The following is a 19,964-nucleotide window of genomic DNA, read 5'->3' as shown; positions in this document are numbered from 1 at the left end:
ACTAAAATATTTGAATATCTTTTAATATCAATAACAAGCAAGGGGTGATATACATCATATTTATGAGAACTAAAGCCAACAGCTGGACTGTGACAAAATTAGTTCCTGTGTGTAAGAATGGAGAGGGATAGGGCATAGTGCCAAGGCCATGGACAAAGTTCCCTCCTGGGCTTCGCATTTAACCTTAAGGATACTACAATGCTCAGGATAGACGCAAGAGGTAGAACCAGGAGTTCTGAGGAAGGTCAGGCTCGCATCTCCCAGCAGTCCTAGAGCCTGGCAATCCTTGAACCACTGGCAAACAGAAATAGAGGAGGCTTTAGTCCTTTGGTTCAATCGCTAGGCTCTGGCATGGAAACATAACAGTTTTGCCAGCTGGAACTGGTCTTATCGAAATGTGCTTACATTATACTCCTTCTTGGCAAACTGGAATCAGAACAATTTTAAGATGCTGAAGTTTGAAGGGATACAAGAAGCCTGCGGTTGTCTCTTTGAGCTTAGAGGAATCAGGACCTGGGGGGAAGCCTGCAGTCCAGGTACAAGCCTCTTGCTTCTTTTGGAAGAAAGCTCCCAGTCAGAAGAGGGGCTCTCATGCCTCAAGACAAAATAGAAATCTGTATGGAGCTCAGAGAACCAAGGGCATCTCAGCCACGGGAGCATATTTTCTCCCACTGTAGCACTGATGACAGCAGGGGGTCCCTAGTCTCAGAGGGACCCTTGATCATTAAATCTTAGGATGACCTACTTCTTGAGTTTTCACTGTGCTAATTTCATCACTTGCCCTTTAGCAACTCACACATCCATAATTTGAGCTCATCAGAATGCCATGAGGATAAGATAAGAAGAAGAAATTCCATGAATGGCAATTCTAAACCAGTCTTGGTTGACCAGAACACAAATTTACCAGCCAGTACTCCTCCTACATCAGAAGGTGATTCAAAGGGTCCCAGAAAATCCAATTTCTTATACTTACTTGGACTGAATACTAACTTGCCATCAAACAGTGGACCAAGATTTATTTGGGAGGCTGTTATCCAGAGCTACACAAACACCTGGGGCAACGGAGATTTCCTCAGAGCACAGAGCAGTAGGAAAATTGCCCCTGAACACAGGGCAGGATGGAGTGAGAAGGGGTTTACTATGCAATTACCGGAAGGGGTTGCCAGCCAGTGTAGGATGGGATTGCCGGAGGCAGGGAGTGGTGGGGGGAGACTGAAACGCTCTCCTTTTCTCCCCCACTCCATAAGAACAGTCTAGTATTTTGCCCGTGCTATGGTAACAGGATGCATGGTGGCTGGTAAGCCCTTTAGAAGACTCCCTCTATGATAACCCACTCAGTGGTCATACAGTTTGGACCCCCTCCTGCATATAAAGTTTCCCCAAATACTCCCATTTTGACATCTGGTTTTAGCAACCAAACCTTGGCAATTTAAAGGGTGGGCAAGAACATCGAGGCAAATCTGAATTAGTCCTTCACCTACAGACTCCCTATTTTTGGTCCTATGGATGTACCTAGGCAGCCAGGACTTGCACAGGGAGTAGAACTTGCTGACGAGCATGTCACTCACCTTTGCTGATGTCTTCGTATTCCAGCCAGAGTCGCCGCTGGACCTGCTTGTTTGGGTACCAGATAGAGCAGGATTCCTCAAAGCCGTAGATAGCTTCCTGGATGTAATGGTTGCCAAACTGGTCCAACAAGGCTACAAAATCCCCACGAGATGTAGCCCCGTCTAGGGAGTGGAGAGCATTGCTGAGGGCTATGGAGAAAGGTCACCCAAGAAAAAGAGTGAGGACTTACAATATGGGTATCTGGATTCCCAGGCCATCCAGCCTCTATGTGCAAGTGCCATGTGGCCCAAAGTGACACTGGAGAGCTGGCTGGAGCTACCAGGTACTTCCAGGTAGCTAAATCAGACATTTCAGTTCCTAAAAGAATATTTCTTCCACCCAGTTAGTTATGTTGTTAACTTCGTGCAAGTTAAGTATAACATTATCAAATCTCCACTACCTCCCTGCTTAAGTCAAAGTTTTTTGTTTCAAATCACAAGTCATGACATTAAATCAATTTAGTGAGCTCAAATAATAGCATTTAAAAAATGAAAAAGAATAGCACAGTCTAAAATAGAAACGCAAATACCAGCAGAGAACATTTCACTTGGGAAGATGAAGTATGGCTTCACGAACCTTCTGTGGTGTGTATGTGGAGACATGCCTGTGCACAAGGTCACGGTGTAAAATGTGCTGTAACTGTGGGTAGTGACCAAAAAAGTTTTCAGGATGCTGCCTTCATGCAGAGAAATGGGTATGGGAAGATAATGGAAGAAGAAAGATAAGGAAAGCCACTAAAACACTGCTTACATTTATTTAAGAAAATCAAAAGTATAAAGACTTTGAAATGGCAAATGGAGGAAGGAATCTGTTTGCCTCCTCCCCAGACAAATCTCCTTGGATTTGCCTTCCCTGTTTAAGAGATTCATTATTTGTCAGAAAGATAACCTATGGCAAATTTTCCAAATCCAATACCTTCCCTACCTGACCAACTTTGTACAGCCTTCTTTTTGACACACCTGTGTCCTATCAGGACAAGGCAGAGCCCGGCCCAGGCTTGAGACCCCAAGTGCAGAAGTCCACATCGTCCATGATGCCATGTGTGGCTTTTAAAAGCACGTGGCAACAGAGATATGTGATTGTTAACCCCTGATATGCATAGCACCTGTGCTGCGTGCAAACTGAGTATGTGAAAAATACTGCCGTATTTTTCTAGGATGACGAGTAACTTTGCTCGTTCCAAGTGTTTTCTGCACCAGCAGAGCTCACTTCAGTAATAGCCACATCCCAATCCCTTCTTGCCAAGAACTCTTTCGTGATAGAAAATAAAAAGTTCTGAGTCCCTTTGTGTACTTTGGAGATGTTCTATATCCTTAAGGCCTCTTCTTTCTCTAGTATATGTCTCACTTGTCTTCACAACTCTCTATCACTAAGATTTGAAGAATACTTATACAAGGTGCCTCATTTTTCTGTTTTGGAACAATTTATCCTAAGTTCAGAATTCACTACTCCTTAACTTATTAGATATAAAGATATATATACATATCTTTATATATATAAAACATAGATGTAGATGTAGATAAATCTACATTCATCTATCTATCTATCCATCTATCTTGCTTACTTGCTTTTAGGAACCATAGCTATTTTCTATTTTTCCACTCCCCTTCCTCTTTCTTGCTCTCTTTCCCTTATTTCTTTCATCATATAGAACCTCTAAGGTATAGTAAAGTACACTCTTTGCACTTGGAAAGTTTTATTCTGTCAATTTATAAAAAGTTTGCTTTCGCATATCCTCTCTATACACTGGGTGACTCCAGGAAATATGATAAAGTAAGTGTTTAAATTTATCTCCAGTGGTTCCCGCCTTGCCCTTTCCATCTCTTCTATTATCCAAGATAAGACTTGCAATTTAATCTATGCTAAGAAAATGATCCGATTCCAGCCATTTGCCCTGAAGGGTGAATCGAGTGACTAGGTTATAGATCTCGTGGAATGGCTACATTTTGGGTGGCATCTTCAACATTGATAAAAGGCTTGTGCCCTTGGGAAGGAATGCCACACCCCAGGAGCAGGTGGGAGGGATGGCTTGCAGCTGTGCTCACCCTGAGAGACGGTCACTTGTTTGAGTTTGATGTGGTACATCACAGAGCGGACCTTCCAGTGCTGCAGGACGGGGTATCCGGACACCTCACTGAAGTTCACCATCCCTAGGGACAGAGGAAATGCGGGCTCAGTGCATGTAGTGGATTCTCAAGTCCCAAGTCTACTGGCTTAGGGGGTGTAATTGTGAGGAAATGAGAAAGCATTTTTGGATGGAGAAAATTTCTGGAATCATAGTAACAACAGCTATCACTTATTGAACCTATACTCTGTACCAGGCATTCGGCTAAGCACTTTGTATATAGTCATATGATCCTTGTAAACTAGGTGTTATTGTCTGCATCTTATAAATGAGAAAACTGAAGCTTAGACAGGAGTTTGCATAAGGGCCCTAGGCCACCAGGTAGAGCCAGGATAAAGTTCCAGATGTGTCTGAGACCAGAACAGGGTTCATAACTATTCTACTACAATACTCCCTTAATAAACTCATATGAAACTCTGGGCTTACTGTAACACACAGGTTTTTACACTCTTTAATAGCTGCAATAATTGACTCAGCTCAAGTTCCTGATAACGTCGATTTTTGTGTCCCATTTAACTGACTTGTGTTCCGTATCTAAGTTTTAATTACTCTGAAGCTGATAATGCTTGTTTCGTCTTTACCAGGAGGGACAGTGTCAGCATGACTAAGTTAGTAAGGGGCAGGAATGGGCCCTATACTGAGTGTCATCTATGTGCTAGACACATGATAGGCACTTTATTTGTGGTCCCTATTTTACAGATGGGAAAACTGAGGCTCTGGGAAGCCAAGTTACTTATCCAAGGCCATTCTCAATAAATATATCCTTGTAGCCTCTTAGTGATGTTGTAATGAGCTGTTCTTGCTTGAACACCTTGTAGAAAGAGTGGCATTCTACTTGAATTCTAGCCATTACTATAAATATAAAATGCTACAGAAACAAAATAATTAGGCCACAGGAAATTAAAAAATCACCTTGCTAAGTTGAGAGCACCAATTTGGGCTTCATTTCTATGCCTGATGTATGCACATGTGTGCGTATATATGTACATATGCAAATACAATGGCCACATATATGATAAATTTAGATAGACAGTGAGCGTGTGTGTGTAAATATAATGGCAATGATACATACGTAGTGAATTATCCTGCCATTTTGATCCATGCTTCCTTCAGGCTAAATCAACTAATTTAGTGCCTAAACTGGATGAAGAGTAGGTAGGATTAATTAGCTGCTTGTCAACTCTGATCAAATTAGCTGAGTGATTGCCAAATTTCCATTTCTGTGTGAATCATATGGGAATAATTATCGGTAGAAAAACAGGAAAAAAGGTCAGAAGAGGTGCTTACTGAATCAATTGCTTAAATCTGATCTCAGGTAATCAAAGATAAGTTACTTGAAACTAAAAGAAGGTTTTCAGCAATTTTCCTTTCAAATGCTCTTCTTTTAGGGCATTAAGCTTTGTGACGGCAGTCATACTTCTGCATACGCTGGCTTTTCGCCTTTATGTCAATCGTAAAAGCATATAAAGGAAATTCTAACTTTACAAGTTTAAGACTCCAGTCACATACCTCCAAGGTACGTTTCATTCGAGTTATAATGTGCATGTTTTGTAAAACTGTTCTACGTAGTATGCATTCTCTAGTGATGCTAGCTCATCAGCTTGCTGTTATTTCAGAAACTCTATTAATAAAAAGATAGCAAGCCCGATAAAGATTTTTCAATGTATCAGGAAACATTCCCTTTAATGGACTTGTTTCCCAGCAGGAAAAGAAAAGGGCAGGAAATCAGGAGGCGGGAGTTCTAAGGCACCCATGCTGCCGAAGGGGGCAGTTTCTGCCTGCCAATCAACTGGCCTGAGCTTCCTCTCTGGCTACCTGCCCAGAGGACCTTGCGATTCTCAGTTGTTGCATCTGTAAAGTGAGCGGCTTAGCTCAGATGACCCCTTGTTTCCTTTTCAATTCTGTGATTCCAACCAGCTGTGTGACTTGGGGCTAGGCAACTCCTTTCTTTCAGTTTTCGTATCTGAGAAGTAGGGATGATAGTATCCATCCTGCCTACTTTACAGGTAGGTTGTCAGGACAAAATAAAGTTACGGGTATAAAAGCACATTAAGAAAAGCTAAAACATCATATACATACATGGTTTCCATAATGTTGTCACCCTCCTCCCTACCTCTCTCTCATCACTTCTAATTGTGTGAACTTGACATTTGTTAATTGACGTTTTTGTTATAAATTCCCAGGCCTTAGTTCAGGTCAATAGAGGGAAGGGAAAATAAAAGAAGCACGGGTGTTGGCGGTGGGCAGGGATGACAGTGTCCCACATTCGCCCAGGATGAGCCAAACAACCGAACTCCATTACTTCACTGCTAAACAACAACTCTACTGAGTGCCTTTATGCTACACCATAGTCAGGGAAACAGTTATATAACTGTTAATGCTCAGGAAATGTTGTTCTGTGCCCAGTTACAGATAATATTTCCATTAGTTAAAAGGAAAGGGATATTTAAAAATATCTATTTTCTTGCTGAGTCATAGGATTCTTTCTCGGTGTGCCCTTGCAATGTGGTTAGTCCCAGTTTTTTATTTCATATTATTATTATTTGTGATACATTAGTGAATGATTTTTTTTCCAAACAAAATATCTCTGTTTTCTCAAGAAAGAACATTATTTTTTCCTACATATGCTTGAAAAAAGAATGACTGAATAGACCTATGTGATAGAAAAAGAAACAAAGAAAGAAAGAAAGAAGGGAGGAAAGAAGGAAAGCAAGCAGGCAGGCAAGGTAGGAAAGAAAGAAAGAATAGAGAAAGAAGAAGGGAGGAAGGAAACAAGAAAGGGAGGGAGGAAGGGAGGGAGGGAAGGAGGGAGGAAGAAAGAAAGAAAGAAAGAAAGGAAGGAAGGAAGGAAGGAAGGAAGGAAGGAAGGAAGGAAGGAAGAAGGAAAAGAAAGAAAAGAAAGAAAGAAAAGAAAGTTAGTTTTCTCCTGTTATTTTATTGAAATGTCAAGGGGATGTTGAAGATTCCGTGATTATGGCGCCCATCGGACCCATGAATGTGACCAGCGGCCTCCTCTTCCTCCTTGATCTGCCTCTGGACTCTTTTTTTTTCTCAGCTGAGAGACTGAAAATACAAATGGATGATGGCCAGACCGCATGTAAAAACAGAACTCTGACCCACAATCGGCAGCAACCAGCCCAGCAAACCACCCTATTATCTACAGCAACCAGCCCAAGAAGCTAATCTACCGTCTCTAAGTCAGACTTGTAGGAAGTCAGACCACCATCTCTTCTAGTTCAGGAAGCCAAATAATAACCCCTGTAACAATCAGGCCAAACTCACCAGGACTTGATTAATAACTGACAGCTTCCCTAATTTTTGTTCTTGCTTCCAAGTTAGGTTCCACCAGAGAAAGTCAAATAGGTCTCCTAAACATTTACCTAAGAATACCTCACTCCTGGTTAGTTGGATCACCTGCCAACAGCTTACATGCCTATCAGGGCGTATCTGAAGCCCTCCCTTTTTTCCACTCTGAAGCTTTCCTACTTCTCTGCCTGCCTCTCAGTCTCTGCCAAAATGCAAGTGATGGTGGCTGACCCCCTTGCTGTGTGTAAATAGCCTTCACCTGTTTTCATTTTGTTGGTCTTCATTTATTTCCACACAACTTATAACACCAAAAAGGCTTGTAAAGCATAAGAGTTCTTAACTGTTTTGGTAAGGAAGAAGGTAACCGGCAAGATAAAACACATACATCAGAAATTTTCCAGTACATTCTTTAAGCCAATAATTCTGAAAGCTCGAAATAGCTGTTATGTGTAAAAGGATTCTCTAGTTAAATAGATTTGGGAATTGCTGGGCTAAGTAAAGTAAAAGGTATTTCTTTAGTGCAGGACTTCTTGGAATCTGTTCCATGCTCAGGTGCTACAGACTGCTGAGAGGTAGATGCTACTTCCAAATTATTTGAAGATAGAACCTATTTATGAGTGGAGGGCTGGTTTTTCACGAAAAAAACATGCTTGAAAATGCTGATATAGAAGAACCTGAAGATCACTTTCGCCCAAAACCCTTTTAAGCTTGTAGGTTTATGGGGACCGTGACCTATAATAGCACATAGTGCGGCATGATATGACATTCTCTGTATGACTCTCAAGAAAGATATAAGTAAAATGTTACCAGAACTAGGAAATAAATATGGAAGAAAAGTGGTCAGCCATCTCTAACTGATTCTTCTAGGTATTCTGGGCTTTGAAAAACAAGACTGATTCCTTCTTACATCAAAGGAAATACCTGCTCTTGGACTAACTGGTATCACTTCTTAATCAAAATACATTAAAAAGAAAGGCTGGGTAGAAAACTAGCAGGTCAAGAAAAGTTCTCTTTGTACTTTTAGGAATGTCACTGTCTCAAGGCCATGAAAAAGGAAAGGTCCCACCAGGACATCCTTCCACTCCTTTTGCCTCTGCTATACCAAATCAGGAGAGGTCCAAGGGCACAGGGAAGAAAAATGTTTCTCTTGTGGATTTGAACAAAGTTTGGATCTTTTTCTTATTTCCAAAGATGGAGATTCAGGCACATGTTTTTCTGATGCTTCTCAGATCTATCCTCCCCAAAAAGCTCAGGTAGCATCCAGGACCACTCTGTGTCCTCCCAGCCTGACAACTGAAATCTCACTTCCATGTAAGTTCTAATGTGTGAGAGAGTTGCCCTGTTGACTCTTTAAACAGAAGCCAGGTAGTTTATTGGCAGTGTGGAGCCTGTCCTGCTTCTGTGCACCATCTCACACCTCCTTTACAAGGCATTTTACACACACCCAGCAAGTGTTTCTCAGCCAATGACATGGAAACAAGAAAGCTAGATTGCGAAACACTAGAGACGTAGGCTTTCAGGACACACCCAGAGGTGCACTTTAATTTTTTCAGGTTTGTGTGTGTGTGTATGTGTGTGTGTGATCTTTTAGAAGGCAGCTTATTTCGATGAGATTTATTTCTGGTCCAGAATATATCTAATTGTTTTCTCCCTTGCCCCCTTTCCTTCTTCTATAAGGAAAGCACAGTTTGGTAGTTTGAATGTTCATATTTTCTTTCTTCCTTGGTATATTTATTTATTTAATAAACATACATCTCAGTATGTATCGGGAACTGTTTTTAGAACTTTATGAATATTTATTCCTCATACTAATCCTATAAGAAAGGTAAAACTATAATATCCACTTTTACAGGTAAAAAACTGAGCCATGGAGAAGGTAAGTAACTTGTCCAAGATCACACAGCCAGTGAAGAGTTGAGCTTAGCTGTCAGGATCCAGAGCCTAAGCTAGTGATCACTATGCTATACTAACTCAGACAGACCTAATTCTAATCCCATTCTCGTCTAAACGAAATTTTTGGACATAACTTGATATCTGAAAAAGGTTTACACTCAGTTCAAGCTATTCTTCAGGAAAGGGGAAAATAAAGGGGAGAAGGGTCTAGAATAAGGAAGACATAGAATGAAGAAGGGAGAGGAGTAATGGAGAAATGAACAAAGCTGACAAGGAAAGAGCTCATGTCGAGACTCCTGGTAAGTGATGCTGAGTTCCCGGTTGGCTGCCTCTTAAGGGTCCCTGGAACACTTTGAAATGCCTTCTTTGGTCCAGGAGGTGCTAACTGGGGGTCTTTAGTGGCACAGAAAAGAGAAATGACCCCTAGTATTCCTGCCTCTCCCAATCAGCCCATACCTTCGTTCCACAGTGAGCCGAGGAGAAGAGTGCCATTGGGCTCAAAGCAACATTAAGTGACAGGTGTTATGATCCCCATCTTACGATGGGGGCCATGAGACCCCAAGAGACTGTATTGTCTAATGTCACACAGCTAGAAAGTAGCAGAGCCAGGAGTCAAACCCAGGGTCATTTGACAACAAAGCTCTAGCATTCTCTACTCTCTCACACTGCTCTAGAAGCACTTGCCGGGGAACCAATGATAGATATTTAGGCTCTAAGCAATCTACCTTCTTTCTACCTCTGCTGTGACCTAGTCACTTCCTCTAATCCACTGAGAACTCTGAACTCTTACATATCTATTATTTCATTTGTTTTCAAAGCATCCCAATAAGACTAGCAGGGAAAGGTATTATTATGGCCATTTTGCAGAGAATTATGTGATAATATTGGCCATTTCACTGACAAATAATCCTACTAGTGTTCAGTTTTAGGACTGAGCTTTTATCACATATCAAGAAAATCACTGGCTTTGAAACCAAAAGAAGCAAGGTCAAGCGTCTTGAGCTCACAGCATCACAGGGAGCTGCTTGTTTGTTTCTGCCAGTTAAGTAAGGTGTGTGGCACACTCACCAGTCAAGAAGTCTGGGTCCGGGGTTGGTTCTGAGATTTCCTCCAGGCACTGATTCTCCAGGGGGACAGTGGCCACCACAAGACCATCTGGCAGTTGCTGGTCTAAACCTCGAGCAAAGTTGTTTTGCCTGGAAACAGAGGCCGACGTTCATCTCTGAGTGTTCAAGTGAACGCCACTCTTTGGTGAGCGATCTATGTCTCAACCCACAGTGGACCAAAAACTTCCCCTCACCCTGGACCCCACTCAAGGTACATGTCTGGAGCAAGACACGAGTGTGAGAAGTAGGGAAAGGGCTGAGGGAGATGAGAAATAAACCAGCTGAAAAGGTCTACTTACAAGATCGAGAATATTCTTCCCCCCATCCCACCCCAGTCCCTACTCCCTGATCCCCTCTCCAGAAGATCTGGGCAAATGAAGCCACCACAATATTCATTGTGACACCTCACTGCTTGCCATTGGCAAATGAGGTCCCAGGCTAAAAGGGGAAATTTTAGTAAAGTCTACTGTCTGTAACAGAAAACACAACTGACTCCAAAAAATAGCTCGAAAGTTTACTATCAGTTTGCCTGTAAGAGTCCAGACCTAGCTTGCTATCAACTGCTGGTCCATATTATAACACTTTCAACATCGTCATCATCAACATCACCATCATCTCCTGAAATGCATGGATTCTGAGGATGATGTATTCAAATAACCTAAGACAGATTAGGGACAGGGGTCAAATGGAGAACTGCCTAGGAATATTCTAAGTCAGTGGTTTGAAACATTTTGTTCTCAAGACCCCCTTTACACTCTTAAAAATAACTGAAGGCCCCAAGTAGCTTTTGTTTATGTAGATTATATCTATCAACATTTACCATATTAGAAATTGAAAGAAAAAATGAAAAAATATTTATTGATATATTTTTAGATGACAATAATAAATCCATTAAATATTAACATGTCTTGAAAAATGATGAGACAAGTGGCATTATTTTACATTTTTTGCAAGTTTTTTAAATGTCTGATTTCATAGAAGACAGCTGCATTCTCACCTCTGCATTCAACTTATTGCAACATATTGTTTGGATTGAAGTATATGAAGGAAACCCATCCTCTCTGTAGTTGGAAAAGGCAGGACTTTGAATATCCCCTGAGAGGATCTCAGGGACCCTCAGGGATTCTTGGACCATATTGAGGACCTATGCTAGATTGACTCATTCGCCAAGACTCAGAGGGATGATAGAACCTGAGCATTTTGTGGTGGCTCCCATGGAAAATCTTGTAGTCTCTGCCTGGGCAAGGTAAAAATTTATTTTAACACTTTACTGTTCAGGGTTCTTGGGTTCTGGAAGGAGAAGTGTGAACCTAGTAAAGACCAGGGGAGAGAAAATAACCTATCCTTTTAGGGTCACAGTTACCTGGATCCAAGATACGAGACTTTATGCTGACTTTAAGACCCATCAGAGAAGAGATCCATCAACAGCCCTGAATAACCAGTGCTATGGACGTGGGGTTCACCTGAATGTTCCTTTCAGCACCTGTCCAGCAGCCACTTCCTTGGAATGGTTGTTGTAACCAAAGAACATCTCCCCAAAGAGGGTCTGGTTCATGGGGAGCTCTCTGCTTTCCCCACAGTCACCTCCCTCTGGACAGGTCTCTGTGATGAGCTGGCAAGAGCGTCCATCTACACCAAGCTTGTAATCCTCGATGCACCTAGCATGGTGGAAAGCTCAAGATAAGAAGTTATTCCATCAATGAGCCATGCAGCCAACGCAACCCAACAGATTGGAAAAAAATGCCTTGGGAGAATGTTGGATAGCCAAAGATTATGAGTATCCTGATTTGATTTTGTCCCCTATATAACTCAGTTTCTTAGGTCTATAAACGGAGTCTTCTTGCATTATGTGATCATACAGAGCCTCTCACCTTTCCTTCGCGGATAAGTGCTTCCAGAGCTTTGCAGTTCTTTCTCCTCTAATAAGTGTAGGATTTCCCAGATAGGTCTGAGTAAGAATCACTGGATATAAGCTTATAAATGAGTTAACACATTTAAATCCAAAGTATTCTACAGTCTTTCTCCAGAACAATCTACATGGCCAGACCCTGCATTTGTTTGGAGGGTAATTAGGCAGCAAAAAGAATGACACTGTGCTTAAGAAATTAATAACCTTCTAACCTGGTCCTGTGACAAGTCAGCTAAGAAATTAAAAAGATTGATCATCTTGCTGCTGTGCTCTGTTTGAATATATCCAAACGTAAGATTAACTCCCCCTTAATTCAGAGTAGCATTCCTGAACTAAAGAGATGTTAGGGCATGTTGTGTGGACACCTCCTTGATATCCTCCCCATTAAACATGTGCAGTTACTCTAATGGAAGAGCAATACTGATGTTGGTAGATATGGGTCAATAACCCGTAAGTCATTAATTGGACTTTATTTGTAGTTATAGTGAGAAGAACATTATTTGTTCGTTCAAGTAAGAACGGCTTTGATAAAGCTGTCATTTTAAAAGCATATTGATTTAATTTGGGTCTCTCCTTAGAAACATACCAAATTTGGAATTTATAGATGTTCATGACATTAGAACACATCATTTATTGCTATCTATAGTAATTGTTGCAATAAGATAAAGACCTCTGTTCTATATAGAGGAACAAATTACCATAGTTTTAAGTGGTGAGAAGCAATATTATCATGGCAATTACGCCGCCCTTTACTGGGTTACCTTGAATTAGCTGATTGAACTCCACATCTGTAAAAGTGAGAAAAACAGTAGCTGCTTTGTTGGGTTACTGAGAAGATTAAGTGAGATACTGAACTCAAAGAACTTATGTTGTGCCTAGCCTATAGTAGGTGCTCATTAAATGCTGCTGTCGTCATTAGCAGAGGTACAAATGAAGCCTATGTTAATGTAACTTTGTTTTCCCCATTCACCATTTACATATCGTGTGAACAGGTGTGAGCAGAGCTCTTTAATTATAAGTGCATGTGATTTGGTCTTTCTAAAGAACCTCAAAAATCAAGGATTTCTTTTGGCAGGCTATATATAGTGGCTTGGAGAGTGCTAAAGGTACATGGGTACCAAATTCTGATGAAATAGGAAAGAAAGTCCAGTTAGGGACCTACTGTATTAGTCCAGACAACAGACCTGATTTGAGACCCACAAAGGACTTTATGGCACCAGCTTAGGTCTGGGACAAGATAAAGTGGTTCCTTCCTTGAGCCATAACACAGTGTTTCTGGAAAGAATTTTAAATTTGGCTGGCTCCTTCTTAGTCCATCCTGAGCATCTTGACAACTTGTCCTTTCACACTGCCATCTCCCCCATTCTCCTTTGTGCTCGTGGCCGCACATCCCATCGTAAACTCCTTTGAGAGAGAGGAGACCAGATCTCACATCCTACTGTGTCTCCTATATCTGACACCTAACTAGGTTGTCTGCACAAGGTGGGTGCTCAAATATATGTTTATTAAATAAATAAATTCTATGCAACTTTGGCTGAATTTACCTCATTAATTGAAGTGGGTCAACCATAATGATGACATTATGGAGACTTTAAAATTGAGATCAAGCTTCCATTTATGGAATGGGATTTTACAAGAAACTAAACAGGAAAATTGCCACTTGCAAATAAAGAAAATAAAATGAAATACAATAAAATAACATTATTAGTCCACTGAATAATCTTCTCATGACTATGCACAGGCACTGGCTTTCGGCAACAATCCAGCATGTCCCTTCCTTGATAATTGATTAGTTTCACACAATCTTTCCCAAGCTTTTGGACCGTGGAATCCTTTTGTCACAAAACAATTAACATAGCACCACAAACACAGTTTGGAAATGATTTAGGTAAACCCCTAGGTCAGTTTCCTCATTTTCAGTGGTGACGCTAGATTTCCCCTAAGGGTCCTTCCAACTCTGACTTTAAAAATACCCCTTTTCCAGTCCTGAAGGCTCTTTCCTCAGAGCCTAAGGGCTGGCCTAGAGTGACCGGTTCACATCCGTTTACTTTCCTGAAAGTCCCTCATCCCAGTAAGCCGGTTGGCCTCATGGGCAGTTCAACTCACCCGCAGAACATGAGGATGTTGTACACAGCGGGGTCATCCGGGAAGGGCGCCATCTGCTGCAGACACAGCTGCTCACAGCCACCGTTGAAGCCATCAGAGCAGTCCACCCCGATGTGGCGGTCATAGCAACCAGAGCTGTCCTTCATGGGGCTGAGTCCGGATGGGCACTGGCACAATCAGAAAGCATCCACACAGGTGGGTGAACCCGGGACCTGGGTTCTCTGGGAACCAGAATGTAACCACTGATGCCTATTTTTAGCATTCAGCCTTGAAACCATCAACATTGGTAAGTAATGCACGAGTTTCCCACTATGCTGGACTCCCTATAAAAGCAAGTGACCTTTTCTGACATCTCGCTTCTTCTCTCTGGGCACAGATCACACACATTTGCATTAAAGCTGATTCCTACCAGCAGGCTGGAAGGGAGCATTGCAGCAAGACAGGGCCGAGGTGTGCTGGCCTCCCAGTTGGGCCTCAGACGGGCAGGAGAGCGGAAGTGATGGGCCTGAATTAAAATGCATTAGAAGAGACTCCTTTGGGCTAGGGGAAGGGGGTGCTGCTGTTTGGACTTAGGATTAATAGGACTTTATTTCTGACATCCAAAGCACTTTGTCAACATTGGTACCGGATGGCAATGTTGGAGGAAGCGGACTGAGCCAGGGCTGCCAGCCGGCAGCAGGAAGTGGACTTTCTCTGTGACCTTGGACGGAGCCACTCTCTCCTAGTGAGAGTGGCGGTACTCATGACCTTCCCACCTCAAGGATGCCCTGAGGAAGATGCACAGACCAGGGTACCTGCTACATGAGCACCCACAGGTGCCATACTTGGGTTTGGGCTTTATCCCAGTTCCCTGGACACTCAGTGTAAAACACTGAGCTTTTCTGTACCACCACGTCCTCAATAAACTACCCAAGAATGACAGCAGAAGAGATAATGCAGGAAGAAATAATCAGTCAGGTCCCAGGCAAGATGAAAAGGCTCGGTGAGCAGTTGGAACATTCACAGGGGATCCATGACGAGCCAGGCAGTGTCTAATATTCCTGCGTCTTACTCACACAACCCTCACAGCATCCCATAAGGTAAGCGGGCTGATCATCCTCATTTTACACGTGAAGAAACGGGGGCGCACAAAACTTAACCTCCCTAACGTCCCATGGTTGATTACGGCAGGACCGCACCTGAAACCTTGGCAGGCTGCACCATCACCAGCTCACAGCACAATCAGGTTCTCCCACAACAGTCACTGTTGACTGAACGCTTACTAGTAGCCGGGCGCTAGGCTATGTGCTTTCGGTATTCATCTCACAGCACCCTGTATTATCCTCATTTAATAGACCTGGAAACTGTTAACACTGCCAATTAACGCATGAACTTCTTACTGCACTGGATTCCATCTAAAAGCCAATGCAAAAAAATACTCTACGTTTACATTGCTGCTGATTCCTTCCAACAGGCTGGAAGGGGAAAGATAACTTGCCCAGGGTCCAGCAGCTTATATGGGGCACAGCTGGGGGTCTGTGTAGATCTGACCTGATTTTAGTGACTGCTATACACCTACTGCCAGCTAGCTAAAACACTCCTCCAAAACTAAAACCAAACAGCAAAAAAAGCCTTTTAAAACTCGGTAGAACGATGTTAAACACCTCCTCTCCTGCGCTGCTGCCTGTCTGGCTCTAGCTCCTGGTTGCCAAGCACCTTGGCCTAGTAGCCTGGAGCTGTCACAGGTGTGCCTCTGAAAACTCACCTCCCCTCTCGCCATATGCTTCCCAACTGAAGATCACAGCAGGATGGGCACTGTTTGCTGACACTAATTCTACAATTTCCCAAACAAATGCCCCCCCACCATGAGCCTGCCAGGCTCTCAGCCTGGTCCATCCCCTTTCTCCCCAGGGAGCCAGCTGGAGTGCTGGAAGGTGACAGCATTTAAGGATGTTTCCAAGGGCTGCCTCATGCTGTACACACCCAGGTGTTTCAGATGATGGTAAATGAGCCAATGAGGCGGCTGAGGATTGCACCCCACATTTCTTTAGCCCCCTCCACGCACCCACTTTCTTGGCCACCCAGCTGTTAGGCCAGATATGCGACCAGAAGGGAGCTGGCTTCACCGCTGTGAAGCTGCCCAGGCATGGACATGGTGGGTATTGAAACACAGAAGTTTGACTGGAATTAAGTGGGCTGCACTGGTTGCCATGAGTTCTTTTTTCCTTCTATAAAGCTTGAGAAGAGCCATCAAAGTAGAGACAAAGCCAGCGCTTGTTATTCCTACCTCACGTGGTTTCAACCCTGGTACCAGCTTAGCCATCTCAGTCACTAGCCAGCACTCCCCATCTTCTCAACCACCTGCTTTCTTTTTTTTTTTTAACCACCTGCTTTCTTTTCAGAATGCCCCATCAAGTGTGATATTCGACAAAGACGTCACCAAATGAAACCCGAGCAGGCTTTGTTCCAGAACCCCCAAACCTGGCACATCCACATCTTGTCTGGCCCTGGTGTCTAGATAACCATCACTGTGCCAGATTGGACCACCTGATGTTTACCCTTTTGTAGGAGATTTGGAAAGAAGACAGCTGCCTTGTCCAAGTTGGATTTCTTTTCTCTTAAGTAAAGCTAAAAATAATAATAACAGCTATTGGGAATTAAGCAATTCCATGTGCAGGACAATCTACATAAATTATCTTCAATCTCACAATTAGACTTTTTTCCCCTTATTTTATAAGTGAACAGACTTAGACTCAGAAAGATTAGTAGTAACTTGTTTAAGGTCACAGACGTGGAAAATGGCAGAATCAGAATTTGGACCTAGTTCTATCTGACCCCAGTGTTCATTTGTGTCCCTTCCACTCTGGCATACTGCTTCTCAAGTGTGAGAAAAGCTGGATCTTTGGAATTGCTAAAGAATAAAGTCAATGTGTCAACAAAATAAAGCAATCCCATAGATCTGTTGTTTGTTTGTTCAACTGTCTTAGGCAATTCCTTGAGTACATTCTGGAATCAATTATGGATTTCTAGATCCAGACTAATATTCTCTCTCCCCCCTTCTCTTCACACACACACACACACACACACACACACTGTATTAGGGGTGCATATATTTATAGGACAAAACACTGCAAACTGTCCAGAGCAATGACCTTGAAAGCAAGACAAGATCCTCAATCACTAAAAAAGATGCAATTATCTTTACTGAACTGTAACTTACTTGGGCTGCAGTTCAGAGTAAAACATTTTTGAAAGATTTCAAAAAAAGGAAGCTGAAACCAAAAATAGAGTTTTCTTCTTAACCCTTGCTGAACCAGAACTCCCATCCCCAAGGAGTCTAATCAATCAAGTTTCCCACGGTATAAATTTGCTTTTGCTTTTGCCTGAATGTTTCATGTGCTGTTATAGTCACATGTTGAGCTCCTCAAAATCTATATCTAAACACAAAGAAACTATACGCTCCAAATCATGGCCTCTTCCTAGAAGTATTTGCAGCTAGAGACCAGTTGTCAGGAGAGAAATCTGGCCTCCAGGAGGAGCTTGTAGTTTCCCTCTGCAAGTGCTGGCCATTCTCTTCTCCCGGCTTGTGGACAATCCCTTCACTTCTTCCTTAAAAGAGAACTGTTTGCTCAGGATTGAGCCCCAAGGTCAGACATTAACCCCTCTTTGCATAGGTTACATTTAGCAGTCCCAGGAAGAAAACTCCATTTATTATGGCAACAACCCTTACCCATCAAGAAAGTCTAATATATGAGCTCATATTTCAGTGACCCCTAAAATACACAAGGTTAATCATCTTTCATGTGATGCTCATGGCTTCCTGACTTATCACTGGTCTCAAGCATAATGTGCTAATGAGATTTAAATGATTCTCGCCATTCAATTCCTTTTCTTCACTGTCTTCCCCTCTGTTTCTACCAATGATTTTTGGCTGATTAATTACTTAGGAATCTAGTCAAATCTTACTCAGCCTGAGACACACACACCTCAGTTCCAGATCATGAGGTGGAAGCTCTGTTGGCAGATGCGTATGACTGATGGACACAGGAGTGTATTCAGGGCCCCTGGGAGAAGAGGAACAATGTTCTACAGCCGAGCCTGCCTTGCCTTACCTGGATGATTCATAAGACATGCAACCATAAGTCCTACTCGAAATAGGTTCTTCTTTACAACACGGCAGTCTTATTCTTTTCATAAATAATGATTTCCCCGGCTGTTTGATGGGCTTTGACATGTAAGCCCAAGCCGTGCAGGAGCAAGGGGGAGAAGTCTGATGGAATTAAATTTCTATCTCAGCTTCCTGCCCCCACTTCTCTGAAAGCTTCTGAGGCATAGCCTTCTGCTTACTGTCCTACAGAGAGAACGAGAGACGGTCATCTGTAATGGTCTCCGCACATCTGCGCTCCAGTGGAGGTGAAATGACACAGTGGGAAACCATTGTGGACAGCAAGTGGACAGAAGGGCGGCAGGGTCGCTGGGTAATTCAGTGCTCATTAGAGCATAATGCTCTGGCAAGGAAGGTCATGTGTTCAATACATGAGAAAGCAGGACAGCAGACCTCTCACCTTCCGAGGCCACAGTCTGCTCACCTAAGGATGTGCAGACACCTCACATAGCAGAAGGCATTCTGGGGGGGTCACTGTCAGGATGAGTGTGAAGATAAGGAAGAAGCATTAGAGCACAGGCTTTCCATTTTTATAATTTTTTGAAAATAGTTTTATAGTGTTGGAAATCATTTTCAAACTTCAAATACGGTTTTATATTAAACCTCAATAGGTAGGCTTGGTAAGAATCAAGATGCTCTGGTTAAAGCTGGGAGAGGGGAGACTAGAGTCCTACCCACCAAGGCTCCTCCAGTTCCCACTGCTGTCTCCCACTGATGGCACCAAGGATGCCTGCGACATAATCCCTGGAACCTGTGACAAAAGGGGCTTTGCAGATCAAGTTAAGGCTCTTGAGATGAGGAGATGATCCTGGGTTAACCAGGTGAGCTCAATGTAATCACAAGACTCCTTAAAAGTGGAAGACGGAGGACAGAAGAGAAGAGAGAGAAGATGTCCTACAGAAGAATGGTCAGGAAAATGCAATATAGCTGGCTTTAAAGATGGAGGAAGGGGACCATGAGCCCCCAAAATGCAGGCAGCCTCTAGAAGCTGGAAAAGACCAGGAACAGAGCTGCTAGAAAGGAAGGCAGCCCTGCTGACACCTTCATGTTAGCCCAGGGACACGGAATTGGATTCTCACCTATTGAGCTGTAAGATAATAAAATGGCTGTTGTTTTAGGCCATCAAACCTGTGGTAATTTGTTACAGCAGCAATAGGTCACTAACACATGGACTCTGCAGGACCCCCTGGGGCTCCACAGAACAGAGAACGGGCACTCCTGTGCTGTGCAGGTGGGGACCACTGCTCCCACCCTGGCACAGTAAGGACAATGGGTAGGAGTAAGACCTGCTGTCCGCGGTAGGGGGCGGACCTCTGCTCCAGGAATCATCTAAACGTCCAGCAATCCCACCGTTGGAGAGTGGTCTGGTTTGGAACGGAGTGACTGAGGCTGGTACAGGGCTATGCCTTTCACGGGTATTTGTTTCCTGTCCCCAGAGACTACATAAATAACAGCGCAATTAATTGGGTAGCAATTAACCCTGCGGGAGTCCATGCATAACAGAGAGGCGTGCCCTGCCTTCCTAGAAAGAAGGAAGGTTGAGCAGCTGCTGTGGACCAAGCCCACCCGTCTGGCTTGAACTCAGTCAGGAAAATATGCGGTGGAACCTGTCTCTTCCCACATCTCTGTCCCTCTCCCAGGTTCATTAAGGGCCAGCGTGCTCTGAGTGCCTCCTCTTCTTTCATAAGCATATGCCTTTCCAGGGAAGCCTCTCAGTTCGACACTCAGAGAACTGAATGTCAGGGTTGATGTGGATGGAAGGAGGAA

At 43.1% G+C, this 19,964-nt stretch overlaps 1 protein-coding gene across 1 annotated transcript in view; it reads right to left on the bottom strand.

The window, feature by feature from the left end:
* The window catches only part of ASTN1 (astrotactin 1), a 163,783-nt gene that overhangs the window by 76,011 nt on the left and 67,808 nt on the right, over positions 1 to 19,964 (bottom strand). Inside the window, exons 9-13 of the mRNA XM_089901297.1 lie at positions 14,054 to 14,220; positions 11,502 to 11,696; positions 10,001 to 10,128; positions 3,654 to 3,758; positions 1,569 to 1,757 (exon numbers count right to left, since the gene is read on the bottom strand). Of these exons, the coding sequence (XP_089757423.1) occupies positions 1,569 to 1,757; positions 3,654 to 3,758; positions 10,001 to 10,128; positions 11,502 to 11,696; positions 14,054 to 14,220 (784 nt within the window). The remainder of the gene's footprint in view (positions 1 to 1,568; positions 1,758 to 3,653; positions 3,759 to 10,000; positions 10,129 to 11,501; positions 11,697 to 14,053; positions 14,221 to 19,964) is intronic.

Source organism: Delphinapterus leucas, chromosome 1, assembly GCF_059928025.1.
Source record: "Delphinapterus leucas isolate spDelLeu-1000000601 "Yukka" chromosome 1, BTC_Dleu_Yukka2, whole genome shotgun sequence".
In the NCBI taxonomy this organism is placed as follows: domain Eukaryota; kingdom Metazoa; phylum Chordata; class Mammalia; order Artiodactyla; family Monodontidae; genus Delphinapterus; species Delphinapterus leucas.
Note: the sequence above shows the minus strand (reverse complement) of the source record. Positions and strands in the feature narration are given on the sequence as shown.